A 27,171-nucleotide genomic window follows, 5' to 3' on the forward strand; every position below is an offset into this window, starting at 1 on the left:
CCAGGTCACAACAGCTAAGGCACTGGTTAAATCACTCTGTTCCCTTTGCTCTAAATTAAAGCTCCCAACCTACTGGGGGAGATGGATAAACCATGTAATGAGTACCCATAATGGGTTTTACATACAACCAGTGATTTGCCAGTTATTCCATTCATTAAACTATTCCAGGTTTTTGAGGAAAAGTGCCAAGTTTAAAAATCTTCTGAGGAAAGATCTCCTCTATGGCACCTATGTGGTGCTTATAATTAAAAAACCACTTTCTGTTACTGACTCAAATTGTGGGAAAGGTGATTGGTGGGTGGCAGAAGGCGGATATATTACTGTGGTCTTGGGAATGCCTTCGGGATTAGTCCAAGTTCTAGATGGGGATCCAAGGGTCCTGAGTAGGGGGGCAGAGGTCTTGACTTAGGAAGCAATTTACTCGGATTCTCCTCTTGACCTTGACAGCTGCCTGGGTAAAGACAAAGGTCTTTAATAGAGTACAAGTTTTTCCTAAAACTGATTAGGGAGAGGCATTTTCAGCAGGACCTTGTTGCAGGATCATTAAAAAAACTCCCAACAAGGAGATATACATGTTATTCACCCTTATCATACCTGCATATATTTTACTGAGAAAGAGTCGTGACCTCTGCAACATCTTACTTAAGACTAATTATTATAAATATATTAATAGGCTCTATTCCTTTAAGGGAAAGTGATGAAGCTGGAAGCTCGGTGGGCTGTTTCTGGAAATCCCCAGAACGTCAGCACAAGCCTGGAAGGGAGGTGGGGGCGCTACAGTGGAGGATTATGGAGGGCGTCTGTAGCTGTGCCAAAAGAATTAAAATCTTGCTAAGAAAAGAGAGTACACAAAGCCCAGTTTATCAAAGCCTGCAACACGAAGGGGCCCCCTCAAAGCCTCACATGGCGGAGAGAAAACGTTCGGCATCTGCTTCCTCCAAGAGGGCGCGAACTGCAGGCAGAGACAGGCCCCAGGGGTCAGGCTTCTTCCACTTCCACAACCTCTCCCTCGGTGCTCATGTCACAGAGGTGACCTAGAACTGACCCAGAGTCTGCTCGTTCTTCCTCCCCGCTCACGCCGCCACCGTGGATGCGGACTCCGCACCCAACAACACGTAAGAAGAGCGCCGGAGGTCCCACCCTGTGAGCAAACCCGCCCGTTGCCATGGTGACCACCGGAGCCACGCAGCCCCGCCCCTTCCTCGAGATGTGGCCCCGCCCCTCCGAACCCGGAAGCGCGAGGCTCGCGCTAGCTGCGCGAACAGCTCGGAAGGAGGGAGGGCGGCGGCCCAGGCTCGCTCGGCCGCGCGCCCCGCCCCTCGGAGGCCGGCCTTCCAGCGCACCCCCGCCGTCCTTAGCGCTTGCGGGGACCGAGCGCCCAAGCTGCCGGCCGCGACCCGGGCCCAGCCGCCTCCCGGGCCGCACCAGTACTGGAGGGAAGAGCCGCCCTGGGGAGGAGGGAAAGGGACCTGGGGGCGGCCACGGCAGGTGAGGGGTGGGCGAGGCCCTGGGAAGCGGGGGGTGTGGATGTGTGATGTGTTTGTGGCTGTAGGTGAGTGTGGTTAGTAGTGTACGCTACCTCTATCGGTGTGACTTTGTGAGTGTGGCCCCAGTGAGTCGGTTCATGTGACCATGCACGTGATTGCACGTCCCTGTGTGTGTTTGTGTGGTGTGTGTGTGTTGAGGCCGAGTCTGAGTTCATGCGGGGAGGAGGGGTCGGTGTGCCTGTGATCCTGCCTTTGTGTGGCCTGTCACTGGTGGGGTTGGGAGAAGGCGGAGGTCAGTGTGTGGGTTGCCTGGGGTGGGAGTGGGGGTGGGGAGCTCTTGACCTGGGCATACTGCTATAATTCCATCCTGGGGCTACACTGCTACAGCCCAGGAAGGTATTTTTCAGTAAACTTTTAAGAACTCTGAGCAGAAGCTAGTTATTTCGGAGATTGTACCTCAGCCTGAAAGCGACAAATGTCTTTGTCATTGCCGAGTCCGGGCCAGGTGTGAGGCTTCTGAATGGGGCATGAGGAAAGTAGCAGAGCTAGGCTGTCTCACTTCTCCTCCTTTTCCTGGGGAGTCATAAGTTCTGCATTTATGCTGCTTCTTTGTCTCCACCTACAAGGTTCCAGCTCCTTTTGGCACAAAGATTCAAGAGACTGAGGGGTAATTGACTAGCTGTGTGCAAATTTCCAAAAGCTTTTATACTAAGACAGATTACAAAATGAATTGTCACAGTTGAAATGTCAGGTAGTCAGCTTTTCCCCTCATGAGGTTTAGAAGATTTTCTGAAGAAGAAAGGGATCAGTCTTCCCCTGAGGAAACCTAAAAAAAGAATGGCTGTGTCCTGCTGTGGTGAGGTCTGGAGGCTTGCATTAAAATGCCAATCACATCACTTGGAGACTCTCAGGTTCTAATATTTTGTTACTGCTGGTGTTAATAATAATCCCAGATTGACCATATATATAGATCATATGATTGAGATAAAGGATCAGAAAAGCTCTGACTAGTTGAACTGGTTTTATGACTTAAACACTTGTGAAGGCAACTTCACTGACTCTAGATTGGCAGCTTCTGTTGAAATCTTGAGGGATAAGTGGACTGTAAACTGGCTGGTTCTGTTGAAACCTGGAGAAATAAGTGCACGTAATTCTTGGTGCACACTCCCACCTGGCAGTCCTGTTGTCGAGCAGCACAAGGGCCTATAGAGGATGGAGTGGCCAGAGCATTCCTCCCGGAGGGATTGTCATTTCCTTAAGCAAGATTAAGGCAAAATTCCTGCAGTGATTTTCCCACCAGCATGAACAGGTGCTTTCATTTTTGTGAAGAATTGCGTTGTGAGAGATCAAATCACTGTTGAGCTCATGGTCCGCACATTCTTTGTTATTTAATACTGACCAGTTTGGTCACAATCTCAGTTGACCTTTTTTTTTGCCATATGCAGAACATTCCCCTTGTGACTTGGAAAAGTATTCCCCTGTAGTGGAGGAAAGAGGGCTGGGAGAACAAACTTCCTTTTCATACCACTCACAGCTGCTTTCCCTTTGCAGCAGTTTTTTTCACTTAGACGGCAGTTGGTCAGATGCAGCATTTGGTATCTATCTTACCTTTTATGTACTGCCAAGCTAGCACAAGTGTTAAAACCGCTTGCCTCTACAAAAAATGTAGTCACAGTTGGGTGGAATCTCAGGCAGATTAGTTATAAAATGTTATAATATTGGCTGGTTGTGAATAATACTGCAGACTGGGGTAAGGAACATCTTTCTACTTACTACTGAGGGAAGAAGTAGATGCCTGAATGTGTGTGTCTGTGTTTGATGTGTGTATGTGGATTTGTGTGGTACACTGCAACTGGTTCCAAACTATGAATAATTTATTTTATCCCAAGTTTAGTGAATCTAAAAGCAAAGTTTCTGGCCTTTATTACCTGAGGTGTTTTATAAGTCTATTGAGTAGATTTTTTTTTTTTTTGCTAAACATGTTTTTTATATTTCCTCCTGCAGAATAGTAATTGTTTATAGAAAATGTCTCCATTAGGAAATATTTAGATGATATAGGAATATTTCAAGTCTCTCCAGGTAGAAAATATTCCAGAATTAGGTGTATGTGCTAGTTGCTCTCAGTTAAAAGCAGTTACCAGCTTAGAGAAAGGCTATAGTTCAAATGGCTTTGATTTCTTTAACATGTTAATACTTGTTAAGAGAAAATAGATACGCAAAGAATGATCTTCTTTACTTCAGTCCATCTTTGCACACTTGATTTTCAGCATAAGCCTGGCAGACTATTTTCTTTAGTGGTACTTTAGGGCCACTTTTCTGAAAGTACCATCCTAGCCTTAAGAGACCATTATTACAATGTCAGCGTTGTAAATCAAGCTTAATATTTGATGTCTGCATTTCCCATCTCATTGGGGTTCAGCTTAGTAACCCCCTCAAGGTTGGAGGTAACAGTTAAGACTGCTGAGTGCCCAGTGTTCCTACGGAGCAGATGTGGTGGGCCAAGGAGGAAGATTAATTGGCTTTAGAATCCCTTGTTCCTGGCCAGTTCAGAGTTAGCCCAGGACCTAAGTCCTAGGGTCTCAAACTCATCCTAGCCCTGCTAGGAAAATCCAGGCTTGCCCTGAGGTGGAGGACATGATGCAAACAAGCATTTGAATCCTACCAAACGGATGGATGGACGTTCCTCATTTGGCAATAAGAATCTGCAACAAGGAACTATAATTTCAGGTTCCTGTTATGACATAACACAGATGCCTGAGCAAAGAGGGGTGGCCTTTAAATTGAAGATGCTCAGCCAATCCAGTGCTCGTAGGCTCGTAGGGTTAAAAGGGACTCTGGGATTGCCTAGTTGGGTCTGCTTCGGGTGTAGTCGTTCACTTAGGCAACAGATAATGCCTGCTGTGTGCCACGCACTGTTCTGTGCTTTGGAGATACAGAGATGAAACAGTCGTAGATGAGAAAACAAGCCCAAAGAGGGTCAGTGACTTTTCTGAGGTCACAGAGCTATAAAAACTGGAAATCACTAATCTCACAACAGAAAACCACACTTTTTTTTTCCCCCTAAAGGCACTTGTTTTGTTTTGTTGCTAGTTAGCGTGCCTTCAGGTCTGTTCTGGTATCTTACCCTAGATATTTCAGAGGGACATTATGTCACTTTTAATCACATGCATATGAACAAGTTTTCCTGTATTTTGGTTTAAAAATTACGTGTGAGTTTCTGAAGTTATGTTCCCACGGGAGTTAGATTTATGGCATTTTATGAGTTTATCAGGAGGTTGGCTTACATTAACTCCTTTTTCTAGAAAGTGTGAATTGTTCCCTAGAATTCTCTCTGACAGGACCATCTTTATTGCAATGGATTCTTAAGATATTGTCAAAAAGTGATACTGCTGCAGTTTGGAATCATTTAACTAGGACAGGCAGTCAGGTGTAGAAATACTGTCCTGCATCTGGTCCTGGTTTCTCAATAGCTGTAGGATCTTGGGTAAGTCACTTACATTTTCTAGACCAGATTCCCCTTCGGGAGGAATGAAGTAGACTGGAATAATTCTCTCTTAGGGCCCTTTGTGCTCCATGATTTTAGGATTTCATCAAATTGTTTTCTGTAGTTTAAGTATATATTGACTAGATAAAATAGCTCACTTCCTTGGTTTCACCCTTTAAAGTATTGTTGGTAGAGCTCGACCAGACTCTACATTTAGTTCTGATGTAAACGTGAATTCTTGACATGAAACATCACATGCTTTTATTTCAGGGTTAACCTCCATTTCAGCTAATCATGGGAGAGATTAAAGTCTCTCCTGATTATAACTGGTTTAGAAGTACAGTCCCCCTTAAAAAGGTATGTATGGTTTTACTACACCTCTTATTTGCAAAATCTTGTATTGTTTTTATGTGTGATGTAGACATTATGTCTTCGTAGCATTTGGGAGTAAAGGTTGTTGCCAAGTTTCATGACTCTGGGTTGCAGAGCATAAAGTTCACCCCTTCCCTGTCCAGTACAATCAACTTTTTTTTAAATATATTTTTATCGAAGCGTAGTCAGTTTACAATGTTGTGTCAATTTGTGGTGTACAGCACAATACTTCAGTCATATACAATCAACTTTTGAGGCTCATTCAAGAATAAAAGCGAGAATAATTATGCCCATTATTTTATAATTGCTTTTACAAAATCAAGCAAACAGGAATATGTGTACTCCTCCGTATAGCTCAGTAGAAAGCTTACAGCAACAGCAGCTACACGGTGAGTGCTGTTACTTATTAGAAAGCATTTTCCTGTTCCTCAGATGTAACATTTACAGTGGGTCACATAGTAGCTCCTCTGTTTGCAATGACATATACTCATTCTGCCATAGTCATCTTCTGGAAGCGTTCTTTGCCTGGGATGTCCAGAAGCCCCAGACACGTACACTGAAGTTTGACCGTTAACTCTGAGTCCCAAATTAATCCCAAATGTTTAGGGATTACACTAGACAGAAGTTGTTCAAGCCACAGAATAAAATCTTTGCTGATCCCCTTGCAGAAGTATTAGAGAACTGTGATCTGAAGATCATCTGTGTCTCTGTTAAAATTATTTTGTCAAGGTAGAGAGCTGTGGGAGTATCATGCAAGTTTGAATTAATAAGAAAATTACTCTTTATATAGAAATTTGAGATACAGTCTCCAAGTAGAGACAGAATACCTACTGTATACCTGGCACTGTTGTAGGAAGTCCCAGGTGTCTTATTTAATTCTTTTAAAGTTTAACCAAAGGGTAGTGGCATGCCCATTTTACAGATGAGAAAACCAAGATTCGTGGAGATTAACATGTTAAAGGTCACACAGCCTGGTAGAATTTGGATTAAAATCAAATTAATCTGGCTTCAAAGCCAGAACTACTTGGCTGCTTACCGAAAGGAGCCCCCTTTTCTTCTTGCTACCCTGGAAACCACTGCCCATGCTAGAGGGAGCATCGTCCCCCTGGAGTCCCTCTCCCTTGTCCCATCCCCTCAAGTGACTCACGTGAGCTCCTGCTGATGGACTTGCTCAGCAAGCTGCTCGCCAGACCCAAAACAACACAAACTTACCTAAATATTCTTGGCAGTAGTTAGAGGAGGTAGTTTCATTGATGTAATTTTCTCCTCTGATTCTTTTGGTCCATACGTCATGAAAAGTTTGCTTGAAATTTCATAATGCTAGATTTTAAATCATCAAACAGATGCTGAGTCTTCTAAAGGGATTCTGACAAAATTGCCATTCAGAGAGCTCTGAGGAAGTTGAAGCAATAAACAACCTTCAAGTATTTTATGGTTTAGATTCAAAACATACACAACTCATGGGGTGGGGAAAGAAGGAAAAAAAGAACATGCTACTTTTATTCCTTTTCTTCCAGACTGTATTAGCAAAATAATTTCCCAGAAAATTTCAAAGATCTCTGAATATCTTATCGCATATGAATTTTTTTGCTACAAGGTTGGAATTTACTGTATACACTGTCGAAGGTCATTGAAATTTTTTACTATAGTCGTAGCAAAAAGAAACATGAAAAGCAAAAATGTGAGTGGCAAATACAAAGGGCAAAAGCATAATCATGAGATATATTGTCACCTGGGGAAGTCCAAAAGGTCTTTGTTAGGGCCATCTGGACTTTGCCCGGCCCTGTTTGTCTGCTCCCAGTGATGCCAGTGACCCTGGTTAGTGAGCGGCCACCACATTGCCACCTTGGGGCTGCAGCTCTGTCAGCTAGAAGCTCTCCGAAAATAGAACCTTGAACTTTTTAATGTAAAAGTCGGATGAGTATTGATTTGCATTGGCAAAAGTTCAAGCAGTTAATGTACTTTTCCAAACACCACCAAAAAGTCAGCCAAAGAGAACAAAAATTAAACTCTCATGCAGTGAATACCAATAGCTAACGCTATGGAACATTCCATATCTGCCAGACTCTGTGCTGCACACCTGATTTGTCTCAGCTCATTTAGTGCTCATCTTTTCCCCCTGTTGGGTCAAGAACCACTAAATCTGGAAGGTTCCTGATGACCTTCCTCCATCCCACCCCCTTTTCCCCAAAAAAGCCAGTTTTTCCCTGAGCCCACTCCCCACGTCTGACTGAATGGTTTGAAACATTCTCACGGGGCAGGGGGGCAGTGAAACCTACACCTGCCTCATCCCTCCTGTCTAGCAGAGGGCTCCCTCCTCAGAGGCTTGGTCTGCATCAGGCTCCTGAAGCATCTCCCGAGTGGCACCATCTCTACCCAGTTTCTCCTGGAGCCTGGAGTCTTTTTTCCCTTATTCACACGCTGACCCTGCAGATCCCAGCCCGTCCTCTGGGCCAGCACTGGAGAATGACTCTGCAAATCGCCCTCCTCCTACGTGCATGCACGCACGCACACACAGCCAGAAGTATGGGGGAGAAATAAGATGCCATATACAGTTTACTGTTTAATGGTAAACAAAATAAACTTGGTACAGTCACGGATGGGAAGGAAAATTACAAGCTGATAGAAAAAGCAGCTCTTGGGAAGAAGCATATAAAGCAATTCCACTGGACTGTGTCAGCACTGAGGAAGGAAAAGGAGAGCAGAACTATTTATTATCCTGTGCTAGTGTGGGGTGAACCCCCACTTAGCTGGTAACAACCAAGGCAGTGCTATTAAAACTGTCAGCGAAAGTACTGTGTTGAAATAACTATATAAAACCAAATCCATGAGGTTTTTCATTTTTTTTCTTATAACTTTCCCTCCAGATCATCGTGGATGATGATGATAGTAAGATCTGGTCGCTCTACGATGCGGGCCCCAGAAATATCAGGTGTCCCCTCATATTTCTCCCTCCGGTCAGCGGCACTGCAGATGTATTTTTCCGGCAGATTTTGGCTTTGACTGGATGGGGTTACCGGGTTATAGCTGTAAGTATCATTGATTCAGGATGAAAATGCAGGTCCGTGTTTTCTGGTTTTGTGTATGTGTGAGTACGTGCTTCTGTTTCTGAGTAACTATAGTAATGGGCAGGTTTTTTTTTTTTTTAATCGAGGTTGTATACTGTTTTCCTTTTTTAAAATGTGAAAGGGAGTTTTTTGAAGGAAGGTGGTATGGGGCACGGACATACAGAGGGGGACAAACTTCTTCTGGAAGCCTTTTCTCTTCCCAGCTTGTATGTGCATTTTCTGAATGAGTTGAACAGGAGTCCAGAAGCATTGTCCTTGTTTATAGATGAGGAAACTGAGGTCCAGACCATTTTAGTGATCACCGAGTGTCCCACAGCCAATAGGTGGTTGAGGGAGAACCCAGCCCAGTCTTCTGACCCCATTCCCACTCCCCTTTATTACCCACCTGCTTCTGGGGGCAGAAAAGGGATCCGCTAACATCCAGCTGACTGAAAGCTTGCTTTAACGCAAGTCTTCGACAGTTGAGGTGAGGTTCATTCATTAGCTCATATCCCTAGCACTGGGTTAAGAAGTTGTTTCTAATTGTTACTTTATGACTCAATTTGGTCTAAATCTAGTTTTGCATTTATCATTCTTTGATCTCCTCCTCTGGGAGAAGGGCGTAGGTGGGAAGGCACTTTTGCTCATGACAGAGTTTTTGGCATGCCCCGGCTGGGTGAGGACAGTGGACATTGGTTTCCTAACAGCCATTATTAGACACTCTACTTACTACCTAAAGGAGAGAAAACGTAGGCCAGATCCCTGCTCTTGGAAAGCAGTTGAAAATTCTACTGGGGTTACCACCAACTGGGGTCATATAAAACAAATCTAATTCCTCTCCCTCCTGACAGTCCTTCTCTTTCTTGAGAAAGCGAGCTACTGCCTGCCCCACCTACTGCCTTCCCCACAGGTCTCTTCTTCCCTGGCTGTATCTTTCTCCAGGTTTTTTAACCATTCCTCGGATGGCGTGTTTGAATCCCCACAGCATAGTCCTCCCTTGTTCTGGGTTTTCAGTAATCCCTCTCAGTGAACAGCACTCCAGGAGAGCAGGGCGGTAACCACCCTGACCCCAGACCTCTGCAGCCTGAGTCGGGACACTTCCTGTCCTAGTGGCCACTGCTAATCAGCCAGAGTGGGGAAGCCGAGCAGCGTCCACAGGTCCGTCTCACTTTAGAGCACTGTCCAAAGCGGACAGTGTTTATTGCTCCACATTGGCATTCACATAGTCTTGCCTTCCGGCTGGACAGTTCTCCTTGCCCTCAAGCTTCTTGATGTGGGCCTTCCCTCCTACTTAGCTGGATGATGACTCAAGAAAAGGCCTGCCACGTCTTCAAAATTACTTTAAGACTTGAATACCCAGCCCCATGACGTTCTGAAACATACTAGGTATTTGTTAGTATCTAGCTGTTAAAATACATGGATCCTTTTTTTCATTTAAATTTTTATTGCGATAATCATAGATTCACAAGCAGCTGTAAGAAATAATAGAGAGAGAGCCATTTTATACTTTACCCAGTTTCTCCTAATGGTAACATTTTACAAAACTGTAGTAGGCTATCACAACCAAGATATGACGTTAACATAATCCACTGACCTTATTCAGATTTCCCAGTGTCACTCATACTCCATTGTGTGTATGTATTAAGCTATATACAATTTTGTCACTTGCCTAGGGCAATTTTTAAATTAAAGGAGTCCTAAAAATGTCATCTCCTTTCTTTTAGGCTATCATCTGACTCAAATTGTAAAATTTTCTGCTACGGAGTGTCTGTTCTCCATCCTGCCTCAGAATAGTGGAATCTTATTAACAAATGGAATTTTAATAGTAAAAGTAACATAGTCCGTCAAAGCTGAAATTATCCCATAATTTACATGACAGTATCTATTTCAGTGATTTGTCAATGACTGAATCTAAGTGCTTAAAACAAGCCAGTCAGATGGGTTTCATTTACATTAAAGACAAGGGGAATTCTTAGGTGACAAGCCTGAGTCCCCTAGAAAGGAATTAGTGACTTGTATTTCTTTTTCTTCATTTTCATTAATAGGCTACTCAGGGTCAAGCACCTGACTTTTTTGGTCACAAAAGTACTACGAGAAATCAGATAGAATAACTAAGTCAATTAAAAGTAGAGCTATGATTTTTTTTTTTGAATACTCCTTTAAAGAAATGCTACCAAAGAGAGGAAACTCTCCTTGGAACAGATTTTATATCTAGTTCTTTGAGCCGTAATTCAGAATGAAATTGGATTAAAAAGAAAACAGCATTTCTTTACTTGATGGGTTCTGCTCTATTCACCCTTGAACCTCAGAGTTTCTCAACCTATTTGGAAAGGAAATCGAGGTGAATTGAAATTGTTGTGTACATTCATAGTATCACTAGAGTGTGCTTTTTATTTTTATTTTTTTAATTGGTCTGTTGGATAAAATGTGAATTTGATAAAATTTGAAGTTTAGGAGAAGTCGAGAGCTTATTTTCATATGTTTTGAATAAGGAGCAGAGCTTGAGCAAATGAAAAATATTGGTATGAGAGCCCTAAATTTTTCAGATATATATTAGTTGCATTTTACCTCTGTAGTTTTTAAAATAAATTTTTAAATTATTGTTATTATTCCAGTTGCAATATCCAGTTTATTGGGACCACCTTGAATTCTGCGATGGATTCAGAAAACTTTTAGACCATTTACAGCTGGATAAAGTGAGTACCTTGAAACTCATTACTCATGTGTGATTTTAATGCAGCATTTACATTGTAAAGCCTGGTGTTGTCTTTCGTTTTTTAAAAAGAGCTCTTTTGAGGTAGAATTCCCATTGCATACAACTTACTCTTTGAACATGCGTAATTCACTGATTTTTACACATTCAGAGATATGTGCAACCATCACCACAGTCAGTTTTTGAACATTTTTCACCCTAAAAGTAACCCCATACTTACTTAACAGACACTTTCCACCTTGCCTCCCCTAATCTACTTTCTATCTCTATGGATTTGCCTATTCTGTTTATTTAGGTGGAATCATAATTTGTGGTCTTTTGTGACTGGCTTTTTTCACTTTAACATAACATTTTCAAAGTTCATCAATATTGCAGCTGGCATCAGTACTTCATTCCTTTTTGTTGTCCAGTAATATCCCATTGTTGGATATAACAAATTTCATTCGTCATTTGGCTTGTTTCCATTTTTTAATTATGAATAATGCTGCTGTCAACACTCATGTACAAGTTTTTGTGTAGACATGTTTTCAGTTATCTTGGGTATGTACCTAGGAGTAGAATTGCTGAATCATAGTTTCATTTTTTTATTCTTTCTTTTTTAAAAATTTTATTTTTTGTGTGTAGGGGAGGTAATTAGGTTTATGTATTTTTTAGAGGAGGTACTGGGGATTGAACCCAGGACCTTCTGCATGCTAAGCATGTGCGCTAGCACTTGAGCTACACCCTCACCCTGAATCATAGTTTTCTTAAACAAACTATAAAGTGGCTTCATTTTCTACTGTAATCTGTAAATATTTTTTAACATATAATTTGTATGCACAGTTGTATTTTCTCTCAACAGGGTGTATACGTTGTTTTTAAATACAGTATTTCCTTAGCATGCAAGCTGTAGATGTTTCAGTCTAACGGCAGGTGATGACATTGTATTCTGTGGTTGGTGAGAATTAAAACGTTTTTTTGATGCTTATGTTCAGGACTGATCGTTGGTTTAGGATCTGTCTTGTGTTTGTTCCAATTAGGTTCATCTCTTCGGGGCTTCTTTGGGAGGCTTTTTGGCCCAGAAATTTGCTGAATACACTCACAAATCTCCCCGAGTCCATTCCCTCATCCTCTGCAATGCCTTCAGTGACACTTCTATCTTTAACCAAACATGGACTGCAAACAGGTAAGAACGTAAACATTCTGCCAAATTTATTATTATTTTTGTTCAGTGGAGTTTTGAAAATGTTGGCTTCTGAGTTTTTTGATGCATTAGGGAGGGGCCATATTTACTTCTGTCTTCTGAAACCCTGCTGGGTTTTAGGGGTTTTCCTGTTTGGGGCTTTTTTGGTGGGGGGAGGTAATTAGGTTTATTACTTTTAGAGGAGGTACTGGGGACTGAACCCGGGACCTCATGCATGCTAAGTATATATGCTCTACCACTGAGCCATACCTCTCCCCTGCATGCTGGCTTTTAAAATTAGAAATGATCACCTTTGTAATAGAAAAGAATTGCATGAACTCTAAATTCAGCTGTTTCCATTCGTCTAAATCATTGTCTGCCTTTGTTTCCTATACATTCATACGCCTTAACAGTTTCTCTTTAGTGCACGTGTAAGGGATACTGTGTTCCGCTTGTTCCACTTAGACTATTTTGTGTACAGTTCCATGTGTTGACTGACACAGTGTTTTTAAGGCATCTGGCTTCTCCCGACTTTTTCATCATGTTCTGCTGTAAGTCTTTGTACAAATGACTTTTGTTCCTTCCCTTTCTGAGTTATTTCCTTGAGTTATGTTCCCCAAACTGGAGAGACTAGAGCATTTAGTCTGTCAGCTGATGGTCTGCACATCCTGACACTTACACAACAGGAGTCTGCTTTTTAGAAAGATGGAAATGGTGAAATGCTTTGCAGGGCAACCAGTGGGGTATCTGCCTCCTCTGAGTCATCCCTTCATGGATTTTCTCTTCTTAATTAGTTTGGTAGTGTCTAAGGGTACCTTAAAGCTGACTTCATGTGCATTTCTTTCATTGCTAGCAAGGCTAGGCTCTACCCTAAAAAGTAGCCCAGCGACTAACCTACCTGTGTGAGCAGATTGGTTTTTCACGTAACATTCTAGGTAAACATCTTCACGGTTTTCACACCTACTTAAGATTGCAGTCTGATTTTTTCAAGAACTTCCCCTGATATTTTCTCAGTTGTTTACTCGGCATTCATGCAGCGATCTGTTGTTGTATACATTAGCCACAGATACACTTCATGTCCAGGTGCTGCACTAAAGCTCATTGATTATTTGTGATGATTTTTCATGTTGTTTTAACTGTCAGAAGTCAAGACTGCCCCCCACTTTCTGCTCTTGCGTATCGGCTACTATTTGTCAAATGTCTGAGTGCCTACTATGTGCCGCACTGAGGCCGCAGGGGTGAGCAGAGCCGGCAGGACACCGCGCCCCCCCCCCCCGCCCCCGAGCACACCTAGGCGTCATTTAGAAACTAAGAAGCTGTCAGAGGTGGGGACTAACTTAGAAAGGTCACTGAAAGATGGCCGCTGGTCCTAGTGAGGGAAGCTCACTGAGAACACGCAGCAGGAGGTGGTCTGCACCTTTTATCAGATATTTTCAGCACAGGTTGAGAGAAATATGTCATAGCTCTCAGTGTAATTAATGGAATAAATAATTAACTAAAGATCACATATAGAAGTACATCAAGACTGAATTGCCTTGAATTAGCCCAACTGACTAATAGTAGCGGTAGGAGGTACAGTAAGTCTTTCATTTTGCTATTTTGAAATCTGCTTTAAAGGTGATTTGAACCTTAAGATTTTTATGTTAAGTGCCGAGTTTTCCAAAAACAGGTTAACCATTGGAATTAAGGCCAATTAGAAAACAAAAGCTTGGAATCATCAGAATGTCTACCTCCATAAAGGCGTTTTGAAATACCGCTTATTATTCCAGATTCTTAAAAGTTGAATCGTATTAAACTGTCACACTTTTGGAGCTTGGGAAAGTGTATATGAAAACTGGATGCTTCAAAACTAGCTCTTTGAAGGAAGGGACGAAGTCTTTATCTCTAGATCCCAAGAACCCAGCTAACACAGAGCTTCAGTGTTGAATGATTGCCGTTCACATGTAGTCTTGCAAGTTTAAATGATCGGGTCTTTTTTTTTTTTTTCTTTCCCTGCAGCTTTTGGCTGATGCCATCGTTTATGCTCAAAAAAATAGTTCTCGGCAACTTTTCCTCTGGCCCAGTGGACCCTATGATGGCTGACGCCATTGACTTCATGGTGGACAGGGTGAGGACACCTTGTCCTGGGAATTCACATGTCTGCTTGGTTCCTAAAGAAATGGCTGTGTATTAGAGGTGTTTGTTAAGTAATTTTCCATACTAACTTTAATACATCCAGGCAGATAGTCCTGCTGGTAAGTAATTCATCAGAATCACTTGGGGGAGCTTTTAAAAATACAGATTCTAAGGCCTCACACCAGACCAGTGAACTGGAATCCCTGGCCAAGGCACCTGGGACTCTATTTTCCCTCGCTCCTCCTCCTCTTCCACCTCCCCCAGGTGAGTGTGACGCAGCAGGTCTGTAGATTTGCATCTCAGAACTGCCAGGATAGATTTTTTTTCCTGAGGCCTCTCCCTGCTGTAAGATCACTTAGATGTCTCCGTTGTCTTTGAGCTGCTGGAACTGGCCTGCTGCCCACAGGCACCTGGTTGAAGAGGCAGCTCAGGTTGAGGGCTGGGGAAGGGCCTCGTTCCCAGAATAGAACAATATTACCACTTGAAAGGCCCAGTTCTTGGTCTCAAATACATCGTGTTTCCTCGCTGGTGACCTTACTGGCCCCACCACACATAATACCACCTTTCTAAGCACAAATATCATCTGTGGATTTAATGTAAATGTGAAAAACAAAATTCATTAAAAAAAAAAAACTTTACCTGTGTTTGTTTCCACAGCTGGAAAGTTTGGGTCAGAGTGAACTGGCTTCAAGACTTACCCTGAATTGTCAGAATTCTTACGTGGAACCTCATAAAATTCGGGACATCCCTGTCACCATTATGGACGTAAGCAAGCTTTATTTTAAGTAGAATAGATACTTTGCCTTTTTAAAATGTCTATATCAAGATCCACCTTATAATTATTTTACCATTTTTCAAAGTGCCTCTTCAAATGCTGCCTTGGATTTTTTCTTTTTTATTTTTTACTGCCCTACTTTCTCAATTCCAAAATAATTGTTTTTTCTTTTTGCTTAACCTATATTTTTCCTGGCAGGAATAACACCATTGAAATCAATGTAAATTTAAACAAACATAGTAGTCCTTACTCATTTTGGTTTGTTTTTGCCACAGACACCGCTCTTTAGCTGTTGCACATCTCTGGGCAGCAAAGTGAAGGTGCCTCATGAGGGCGGAGAATTCAGAATTCCATAAAGTCTAACATGAAAGCTTGCTTCTTATATTTTTTAATTGTAGTGAACTATATACATAAGAAAATTTACCATCTTAACCACTTGTTAAGTGTACAGTTCTGTGACATTAAGTCCATTAACATGTGGTACAGCCACCACTGGTATCCATCTCCATCACTTTCTGTCATCCTAAACTGAAACTCTGTACCCATTAAGCAATAACTCCTCATCTCTCAATTCCCCTCAGTTCCTAGTGACCTCTGTCCTGCTTTTTGCCTCTGAATTTGCCTATTCTAGGTACCCCATATAAGTAGAATCATATAATTACCCTTTCGTATCTGGCTTGTTTCACTTACTTGGCATAATGGTTCCAAGGTTCAGCTGTGCTAAAGCATGTTAGAACATCATGCCCTTTTACGGTTGAATAATATTCCACATTTTATTTATCTTTTCATCTGTTGCTAGACATCTGACTTGTTTCCACCTTTTGGCTATTGTGAGTAACGCTGCTGTGAACATTGGTGTATGAATACCCACTTAAGTTCCTGCTTTCAGTTCTCTGGGGTAGTCTATACCTAGATGCGGAATTGCTGAATCATTTGGTAAATTCGCTGTTTAACATTTTAGGACCTGCCTTATCATCTTCCACATGGGCCGCTATATAAGGCTTCCAACTTCTCCGTATCCTTATCAGCACTTGTTAGTTTCTGTTTCTGTGATCGTAGCCGCCCGAATGGTTGTGAAGTGGAATCTCTCTGTGGCTTTGACGTACTTTTTATTTCAACCATATAACTGTCCTGTCTCACGGATTTATCCCTAAATGCTGAGAATATGGTATTTTTAAGAATCAGTTTTTATCAGGAAGTTACCCACATACTGTAACTTATTCTCTACTGTAACTGCTACGTTCCGACATTTAGCAGTGAAATATTTGGTCCTCACGTTGCATTTGCTCTGCTTGCCCTTTCAGAGCCGTTCGTCACTTGGGTATGTGGTCACGTAATACCGCCTACAAGCTTGAGCAAGTTGGAAATGCACCTATTTTTATTTTCATGGGGTTTTTTGGTTTCTTTAAATTACTCTTTGAAAAACTTTCTGAATGTGTGGATAAACATACATACATTTGTGTGGGTATTGAAAGTTATATAGTCACATACTCCAACCTTCTAACAGTGGCTCTCCAGGAAAGGATTTGGACTTTTTGTCTTACACTCTTTAAAATTTTTTTTGAATTTTTTTTCACTGAGCATATAACTATTTACATAACTTTTAATAAAATTAAGAAGTTCTTTGGGGATTTTGAGATCTTTTGAAATTGCCATTTCCACTAATGATTGTTCACTGTTAATATTCTGTTAATTCAGAAGTCCATGAACAATAAATGCTGGAGAGGCTGTGGAGAAAAGGGAAGCCTCCGACACTGCTGGTAGGAATGTAGCTTGGTGCAGCCACTGTGGAAAACAGTATGGAGATTCCTCAAAAATTGAAAAATAGACTTACCATATGATTCAGCAATCCCACACTTGGGCATATATCCAGAGGAAACTCTAATTTGAAAAGATACATGCACCCCAGTGTTCACAGCAGCATTATATACAATGACCAAGACATGGAAGCAGCCTAAATGTCCATTGACAGATGACTGGATAAAGAAGTTGTGGAATATTTATATAATAGAATACTACTCAGCCATTAAAAAAATAAAATAATGCCATTTGCAGCAACATGGATGGACCTGGAAATCATTGTCAGTGAAGTAAACCAGAAAGAGAAAGAAAAATACCATATATCATTCATATGTGGAATCTAAGAAAAAAATTTTAAAAAGGACACTGTGGATTCATCTACAAAACAGAAACAGACTTGCAGACATAGTAAACAATCTTATGATAACAGATACTAAATTTTGAAGAAAAAAATATTCTACTAATTTAGTTAACTGTTTGAGAAAAGATGGAATTTCATGGTAGATTTTTTTCCCCCAAAGAATGCAAGAGACATTTGGCAGTAAAGTGTGTAGCTAACTTTTTACCTTGGAGTTGGAGTCACAGGGATGAGCAGGAGAGGGTGGCACTTTGCTACTGTGAAAATATACTGAAATAACAGTATCAGCCTCATTTTTTTTCTTTAAGGTGTTTGACCAGAGTGCACTTTCAACTGAAGCTAAAGAAGAAATGTACAAACTGTATCCTAACGCCCGGAGGGCTCACCTTAAAACAGGAGGCAATTTCCCGTACCTGTGCAGAAGTGCAGAGGTGAACCTTTATGTCCAGGTAGGTTGGAACCCAGAGTCTCTGGTTTGAAACAAAAAGGTTTGTTGGATTTTTTTTGGTGGCAGAGAGTAAGAACTACAGAATTCTCTATAGAAATGAAGCACTGACTTATAATAGATTCTATTATATGTGACAGATAGATTCTAATAGATTCTAGGATAGATCGATTGATAGATTCTGCTAGACTCTATGACAGACAGACAGACTGGGATTGGGAGGACGAGGCAGCAGCGGCTTACCTGTGCCCAGAACAGAGATCTGCTTCCACAGGCCTTGACTAGAGGCTTCTTGGCAGGAGGAGATGCTTGGGCAGGCACGTTCTTTTTTTTTTTTTCGTATGAGTGTGGATTTCTCAGGTCACCCCTGCCCTGTGAGAGGGAATGGTCTCCCCATGGTCCCGGGTGTGGGGGTTCACATGCCCCTGCCAGGTGTTGCCACAAGGTCCAGGGTCTGTTGCCCAGGCACCAGGGGAGGGAGCAATTTCTCCCTATGGGTTTTAAAAAGTTTCTTTAGCGCTCCTGAAAACTTAAGGTTATTTGTAGTGGTTCCTATGGGTTAAAAAAATAACCCACAATAATTCTCACGTTCTAACTGCTAACTTTTTTTATAAAACAGCTTTAAAACCAGTTTTTAAATAAAAAGATCCTTACCTGGGGTATTTCTGGACAGTAGGCTTATAAAGGATGTTTATTTTCCTCTTTGTGCTCTTTTGAATTCTAAGTTATACAATAAACACAAAAAGAATTTTCCTTCTTTGATCAAAACATATGCACATAAACACTTCTTTAAAAGGAAGACGGCCTAGATACAACACCTCCTTGACATTCACAGACTTGATACTTGCCATTTTAACTATCTGAGGAGGAGGCCCAGACAGGTCATTACGGCGTTAGAACAGCAGAGGACTGAAGGACCGGATTCATCGTGGCAGGCGGTAGGGGTGGGGGTAAACACCTACCTGTGAAGAGCGTGCCGCAATCTTGCAGTTACCTAGAAATATCCAGACTGGTTACACAGTAAATGAGGAACAAAGATCTCAAATTGTGGTTTTAAAAATTATTTTTCGACTTTTCTGTTTTCCAGTTTTTCTCTAATTAGCATGTATTACTGGATTTTTTAGCATTGATATATTTATTTTTATTGAAATATAGTTGATTTATAATATCATATTAGTTTTAGGTGTATAACAGTGATTCAACATTTTTATAGCAGGGGAGGGTATAGCTCAGTGGTAGAGCACGTGCTCAGCATGCACGAGGGCCTGGGTTCAATCGCCAGTACCTCCATTAAAAATACATAAATAAACCTAATTACCTCCCTCCTCCAAAAAACGAACAAAAATGTTTATAGATTATACTCTATTTAAAGTTATTATAATTATTGGCCATATTCCGTGTGCTGTACAATATATCCTTGTAGCTGATTTATTTTGTACATAGTAGTTTGTACCTTTTAATCCCCTACCCCTATCTTGCTCCTTTCCCCATCCTCTGTAACGTCAGAAGTATAGAACATTTATATACAACAGTGACGTTTACAATGATTCTGCAGATACACCTGCTACAATTCCACGGAACCAAGTATGCAGCCATTGACCCATCGATGGTCAGTGCCGAGGAGCTCGAGGTGCAGAAAGGCAACTTCGGCATCAGTCAGGAGGAGCAGTAGCCGGGGCGTCGGCTGTCAGTGGTGAGTGACCCAGCGAGTCCGCACAGTGACATCCGTTCCCGCCCGTCGGCCTCTCCGTTCGCCAGGTTCACCGCTTATCACTGTGTTTGGAACGAGGACCGAGTGTCGACTTTGTGACAGGCGGCAGCTCTTCTAAGCCCGTGTAACTATTCCCTCTTTGGTTTTTTTAGCTTTTGAATTTAAAGAAGTACTTTTGAAGACACTCATTTTAAGACTTGTGAAAATTTTGCTACCAAAAGTCTTCACTACTATGTTAAGTTAACGTTAATTTTGGAAGTTCGGGATTTGTGGGGGTTTTTTTCTTTCCTTTTTCTTCCTTTTTGTTACTTGCTGTAAATGTTGCATATCCACACCGTGTGTCAGAAGGACACTGGTTATTTTTATGCTCCTCTTGGTTATAAGCATTATCAGTGCCAAGGCTGTCACCTATTGTTGGCTCTCCTGCAAATCAACTACTTCTAATTTCCAGTTAAGCTCGTTGTTTTCCGTTTTGGCTGTGGTCTTTCTACCCATTACAGTCTTTGGAATAAAAATTCAATTTCAGTGGGTGGCTCTTGTGATTATTGTAGCTGCCAACTGGGCTTCGTACACGCAGGACTTTCCGAGAAGCAGACTGGAGTGTCTGCCACGCCTGTGCGACTTTAGGTAAGTTACTTAATCTCTCTAAAGTGCGGCTTGCTCATTGTTAGCAGCTTAATAAATGACAGTTACTGTCACCTACATACCATGTACTTTTCATACCTTCTTTTTTCCCCTCGGTGGAAAATTTTAAACATAAAGTAGAGAAGAGAGTACAATGAACTACATCCCCATCACACAGCTTCAAAAATGATCAACTCATGGGCAGTGTTGTATCATCTCTTACCTCATCCTCACTTTTTCCACACATACTTCCATCACCGGAATACTTTAAAGCAACTTCTGATACCTTATATTATCTTTAAATATTTCTACATGTACCTCCCAGAGCTAAAATAATGCCATTATCACACTTAAAATCAACTCTGTTGCAGAACATCCATTGATGAAAAAACACAGAACCTACCAGAAAAGATCTTCTGTGACTAAAGATACAAATAAGGAACCACAGCAAGACGCGTAGGAGGGGTGGAGTCGCAATATAGTCCAGTCCCATACCCGCAGGTGGCAGACCCACAAACCAGAGAACTACAATTGCAACAGATCCTCCCTAGGGAGTGGGGGTGGGGAGGTCTGAGACCCACATCAGGCTCCCCAGACCAAGGGTCCTGCACCCAGAGTATCTGACTTTGAAAGCCCAGTGGGGCTTACTTTTGGGAGTCCCAGAGGGCTGGTGGAAATAGACACTTCACTCCTGAACAGTGCACACAAAAATTTCACCTGCTCCAGGCCTCGGGGCAGAAGCAGTCCTCTGACAGGCACCTGGGTCGGACCTACCTGCTGCTCTCAGTCTCCTAGAGAGGCAGGCGGCTACTGCAGCTCATCTGGACACACAGACACTGGTGGCAGCATGTTGGGGAGACTGTGCTACCATGTGGACACGGGCTGCCCAGCGCCACTGTGGAATCCTCCTTCCAGCTTATTAGCTCCAGGACCCAGGCAGACCCTGGCCCAACAGCCTGTAGATGCCAGTGCTGGGACGCCTCGGGCCAAGCAACTAACTAGGCAGGGACACAGCCCCACGCACCAGCAGTCAGGCTGCCTTAAGACACCCTGAGCCAACAGCCAGGGTGCTTGCTCTAGCTTCCAGACCAACCTGATCCAAGAGGGGGCAGACACCAACAGCACTGAAGGAAAAAAGCAGTTCCACAGCTGTGGACCCAGACTCCCAACAGCTGTCCAGGTCTTGCACTGAGACCCGCTGGGCCCTGGACCCATGCACTAGCAGGCCAACATGAACTTCGGGATGCCCAGGACCCTGCAACCAACTATATCGGGAATAGGTCCCACCCACCAGCAATAGGACAGCAACCAGCTCAGGGACTCCTGGGCCCCATGACCAGATTCCAGGACCTAGCTCTGCCTGCCTGTAGGCCAGCACTAGCCCCAGGATCTGGCTTTACCCACCAGTGGGTGGGCAACAGCCCCAGAGCCTCCTGGACCCTGACTGCCCACCAGTGAGCTAGCACTAACCCTCGGGGCCCCCCAGAGTCCCCCGGAGTTCCACAGTCAGCCACCTTGTGACCCAGTCCCACCAACCAGCAGTCAGCAGCCTCTGCACAGGGATGGACTCAGATTATCATATTAAATGAAGTAAGGCAGACTGAGAAAGACAAATACCATGATATCACTTATATGTGGAATCTAAACAAAATGATACAAATTCTATTTACAAACCAAAAACACTCACAGACATAGAAAACAAACTGGTTACCAAAGGGGAAAGGGCAAGGAGGGATAAATTAGGAGCTGGGGATTAACAAACACACATCACTATATATAAAATAGATAAACAAGGACCTACAAGGACCTACAGTATAGCACAGAAAACTATATTCAATTTCTTGTAATAACAGAAAAGAAGTTAAAAAAAGATGTATATATGTATGTATATGTATAACTGAATTATTTGCTGTACACCTGGAACACTATAGATCAACTACACTTCAATAAAAATGCTTTTTAAAAAGACCAAAAGCCAAAAAAAAAAAAAATAATAAAGTCTATTTGTTTAAACACACACACATACACACAAAACAAAAACAAAAACACTAATTCAAAAAACTATATGCACTGTGATGTTCATAGCAGCATTATTTACAATTGCCAAGATATGGAAGCAACCTAGGTGCCCATCAACACATGGATGAAGACGTGGTGTGTATACACACGTATACATACATACATACATACACACACACACACACACACACACACACAGGAATATTATGCAACCTTAAAAAGTGAAATGATGCCATTTGCAACAATGTGGACAGATCTGGAGAGTATTATGGTAAGTGTAATAAGTAAGACAGATAAAGACAAATACCATACATTATCACTAACGTGGAATCTAAAAAATAAAACAAACTTGTGAATATAACAAAAAAGACTTCAGATATAAAGAACAAACTAGCAGTTCTTAGTGGGGATGGGGGTGGAGGGACAAGACAGAGGTAGGGAATTAACAGGTACAAACTATTATCTATAAAATAAATAAGCTACAAAGATATATTGTACAACACAGAATATAACCAACAGTTTATAATAACTATAAATGGAATATAACTTTTAAAAACTGAATCACTATGTTGTACAACTGAAAGGTATATAATACTGTACATCAGCTACACCTCAATAAAAATAAAGTTAGCTCAGCTCCACCCTGCCAGTCCCTCCACCATCCTCCTCAGACAGAAAGGGGGATCAAGTTGGCAGAGTTAGAGGATGTGGAGTTCACCTCCAACACACACATCAAACATGTATCTACAGGTGGGACAATTCTCTTGGAAAACCAACTGGAAACTGGCAGAAGAGCTCCTATACAACCAAAGTTGCAAGAAAGATTTCCATATAACCAGATAGGATTGGGGGGGAAAGCCATCAGGTTTGGACCTGTGCCCCTAGAAGGATCTGTAAGGAAGAGAAGGTCCGAACGGGCAGACTCTCACCCTGGGGAGCAAGCAGGTTGAGCCGCAATCTGGGCATCCCAGTTCTGGGGTCCTGCATGGAGAAGACAAGCCCCCTTGCCTGCCGGGATTTCACTGGGATAAACAGAAGGTCTGGAGAAGCCTAGATCCTCTCTCAAGGAGTGCACACATGATGCCTTGCTAACAGTAAGGGTGAAGAGAGCCTTGTGTTGGTGGCTGCCACTGCACCGCACTTCCCAATCCAAAGAGGGGAACACATTGGCCCCGCTCCCTACACAGCACAGCCTGGGCTGAGCCCTGAGAAAAGGCCTGGTCTAGCTACATTAAGACAGACCAGGGCACCCGGTGTGTAATTCAGTGGAGGCAGGGCGGCCACTGTCAGCGTGTGCACACCCGCACCACAAGAGCACAGCCACAGCTAAGCGCTGACTCTCAGGCAGACAGGCCCTGGGAGAGGACTTGATTTAGCTATGCAGACACTCCCCAGAGGACCTGGGGTGTGGTCCGGGTGGGGCAGCGATGGTCATTGTCAGTGTACGCAGAAGTAAGCAGCGGTTCATCTCCCTACAAGAGCGCCCCAGCTCTGCCCACTCCACACGGCAGCTTAGCCCTAGGTCTGGGACAGACAAGTGCTGGGAGAAGACTGCCAGAGAGGCAGCCCAGATCTCTGGAGGCAGCAGAACCACCTCAGTTCCCGCAGCCACACACCCCAACACCCAGCCCTAGCCTACTCTACATCATAGCCTTGCACTAGATCTGAGATGAACACGACAGAGGAAGGGAAACGACCTTGGGTTGCTTCTGAGCAGAAATGTGTGTGCATACACAGGTGATTCACAGGTAACTCCTCTGTGATCCCAAGGGCCTCATTTGTTCCAACAATCACCCCATTTGCAGCAGGACATGTGGCCAAGGGCAACAGAGCATGGTTGAACCCGATCCTCAGTGCTTCTACTCCAACAACTGAGAAGCAGACCCCACGCTTAACCGGACTGTGACAGCCATGGAGCAGAGAGAAAGCCCTGCCTCACACCCTGCAAGGCTCTAGACACTAACACCAACCACACCTTCTATTAAGAACCACATCTCCTATAATGGGCAGCACTCCCTGAGGAAAGGTCTGGCTGTCATCCATGCCTACACATCAGTCCTCACATCAAAAACATCAGACACACGGTCCGCACAGGGATGCTCCCACATAAAAACACCCCTTCAAGACCACAGCAGACAACTATTTCTCCTAAATTCATAGAGACAGAGAACGTTAAGTAAAATGGAAAGGCAGAGGAACTACTCCCCATTAAAAGGGCAAGAGAAATTCCCTGAAAGAATAAATAATGAAACAGAGCTCACCCATCTACTAGACGTGGAATTCAAAAACTTGGTAATATGCATTCTGTTCATTCTTATTGTGTGGTTGGCTTTATTCCTTTGATATTTACTTAAGTTTAAAAAGCTAAAGCTCTAAACTGTTCTTAGACACCATGGTCAGTACATATATGTAAGCCAAAAAAATGTGCAGTATATTGTATATATATTTACATGCAATATATTGTATATGTGCAGTCAAACAATTCTACCTAATAAAACTGAAAAAAGGTAATAAAAATGGTAATTGAATTAAGATTGTTGATAGAAATGCAGATCACTGTAAGAACTAAAAACTGTAAAGATGAAATAATCAAAAATAGACAATTCAAATGCTGAGATAAAAACCAATCTAGAAGCAATGAATAGCCAACTAAATGACACAGAAGAATGAGTAAGTGACTTGAAAGATACAGTAATGGAAATCACCCAATCAGAAGAGCAGACAGAAAGACAAATGGAAAAAAAAAAAATGAAAGCAACATAGAGGATCTATGGGACAATATAATATATGCCACCAACCTATGCATAATAGGGGCTCCAGAATGTTAAGAAAAAGAGGACTGAAAATGCACTTGAAGAAATTATGGCTGAAAACTTCTCAAACCTAAAGAAGGAAACAGACATGGAGGTACAGGAAGCACAGAAAGTCCCAAACAAGATGAACCCAAACAAACCCACATCAACACATAATTAAAATGGCAAAAGTGAAAGATAAAGAGGATTCTAAAGGCAGCAGGAGAAAATGAAAAGTCACTTGCAAGAGACCCCTCCATAAGGCTATTAGCTGATGTCTCTGCAGAAACTTTGTGGGCCAGAAGGGAGCGGTATGATATAGTCAAAGTCCTAAAAGGGAAAAACCTATCACCTAGGATAGTCAAGCCCTGCGCAAGATTATGATTTAGAATGGAAGGAGAGAGAAAGAATTTCTCAGACAAGGGGAAAGGGTATAGCTCATTTGGTAGAGCGCATGCTTGGCATGCATGAGGTCCTGGGTTCAATCCCCAGAATCTCCTCTAAGAATAAAATCAGTGAATAAACCTAAATACCTCCCCCTCCCACCAAAACAAAAACAAAAACAAAAAAAGAATTTCTCAGACAAGCAAAAACTGAAAGACTTCAGCAACACCCTAAAAGAAACACTGAAGGTCTTCTCTAAATAGAAAAGCAAAAATCTATAGGAAAGGGAAAATCACAATAGGAACGGCAAATATATAAAAGGACTGAAGATTGCATAAATAAACCAGTACACAGATTAAAAAACAATTTAAAAAATTGTAGAAGTGAGTTTAACTACTGTAAACAGTAAAATGATAAGCAGGAAGATGTAAAACAGGACATCCAAAATTACAAAATGTAGAGGAGCGTAGTAAAAAAAAAAATGTAGGTCTTTTAGAATGTCCTTGAATTTGAATGACTATCAGTTTAAAGCAAGAAGATTTAGTTATGGGCCAACATACTTGAACTCCATGGTAACCACAAATCAAAAATATACAACAGAGTCACAAAAAAACAAAAAGAAAGGAATTCAAACATACTAAAAAAGAAAATCATCAAACCACAAAAAAAAGAGACATGATCAAATAGAAAACTGAAAAACAAGGATAAAAATGGCACTAAGTACATACCTATCAATAATTACTTTAAATGTCAATGGACTACTGTTCTAATTGAAAGGTATAGTGGCAGATTGGATAACAATACAGGAACCTGCAAAATGCTGCCTATAGGAGACTCACTTCAGGGTGAGAAACATACACAGAGCCAAAGTGAGGGGAAGGAAAAAGGTATTTCCTGCAAATGAAAATAATAAAGCAGTGGCAGAAATACTCATATCAGACAAAATAGACTTTAGAACAAAGACCAGAAAGACAAAGAAGGGGATTATATAAAATATATAATAATAAAAGGATCAGTACAAGAAGAGGGTATCACATTTGTGAACATATAAGCCACACCTAACATAGGAGCACCTAAATATATGAAGCAAATACTAACTGACACAAAGGAAGAAATTAAGGGAATAACAGTCGGAGACTTAACACACCACTAACATCAATGGACAGAAAATCAATAAGGCAACAGAGGTCTGACCAAGTTGGTGAAAGACTTATAGGCAGAGAAACTACAAAACACTGATTTAAAGAAATGGAAAGATATCCAATGCTCTTAGATTGAAAGAATATTGTTAAAATGGCCATACTACCCAAAGCAATCTACAGATTTAATGCGATCCCTATCAAGATACCCATGACATTTTTCACAGAACTACAACAAGCCTAAAATTTATATGGAATCAGAAAAGATCCAGAATTGCCAAAGCAATACTGAGGGGGAAAAAAAGAATGAAGCTGGAGGAATAACCCTCCAAGACATCAGACAATACTACAGAGCTACAGTAATCAAAACAGCGTGGAATTGGCACAAAAACAAACATACAGATAACTGGAACAAACAGAGAGCCCAGAAATAAACCCAAAGAACTATGGTCAATTAATCTTTGACAACAGGGGCAAGAATATACAATGGAGAAGAAGACAGTCTCTTTAGCAAGTGGTGTTGGGATAACTGGACAGCTTCATGTAAATCAATGAAGTTAGGACACTCCCTCACACCATACACAAAAATAAACTCAAAACGGCTTAAAGACTTAAACATAAGACAAGATACCATAAACCTCTTAGAAGAAAACATAGGCAAAACATTAGCTGACATCAATCTTAGCGATGTTCTCCTAGGACTGTCTAGCCAGGCAATAGAAATAAAAGCAAAAATAAACAAAT

The 27,171-nt window shown here is 41.9% G+C and overlaps 1 protein-coding gene across 1 annotated transcript; it reads left to right on the plus strand.

Moving 5' to 3' along the window:
- The first annotated feature begins 1,243 nt into the window (after positions 1–1,243).
- SPG21 (SPG21 abhydrolase domain containing, maspardin) lies at positions 1,244–19,997 on the plus strand. Its single transcript, XM_032480949.1, has 9 exons — positions 1,244–1,488; positions 5,242–5,328; positions 8,211–8,372; positions 11,006–11,086; positions 12,123–12,268; positions 14,264–14,372; positions 15,038–15,145; positions 17,622–17,762; positions 19,314–19,997. The coding sequence occupies exons 2-9, from the start codon at positions 5,266–5,268 to the stop codon at positions 19,428–19,430; spliced, it is 927 nt and encodes a 308-aa protein (XP_032336840.1). The 5' UTR covers positions 1,244–1,488; positions 5,242–5,265; the 3' UTR covers positions 19,431–19,997.
- The last annotated feature ends 7,174 nt before the right edge of the window (positions 19,998–27,171 follow it).

Source organism: Camelus ferus, chromosome 6 (assembly GCF_009834535.1).
Source record: "Camelus ferus isolate YT-003-E chromosome 6, BCGSAC_Cfer_1.0, whole genome shotgun sequence".
Classification (NCBI taxonomy): Eukaryota; Metazoa; Chordata; class Mammalia; order Artiodactyla; family Camelidae; genus Camelus; species Camelus ferus.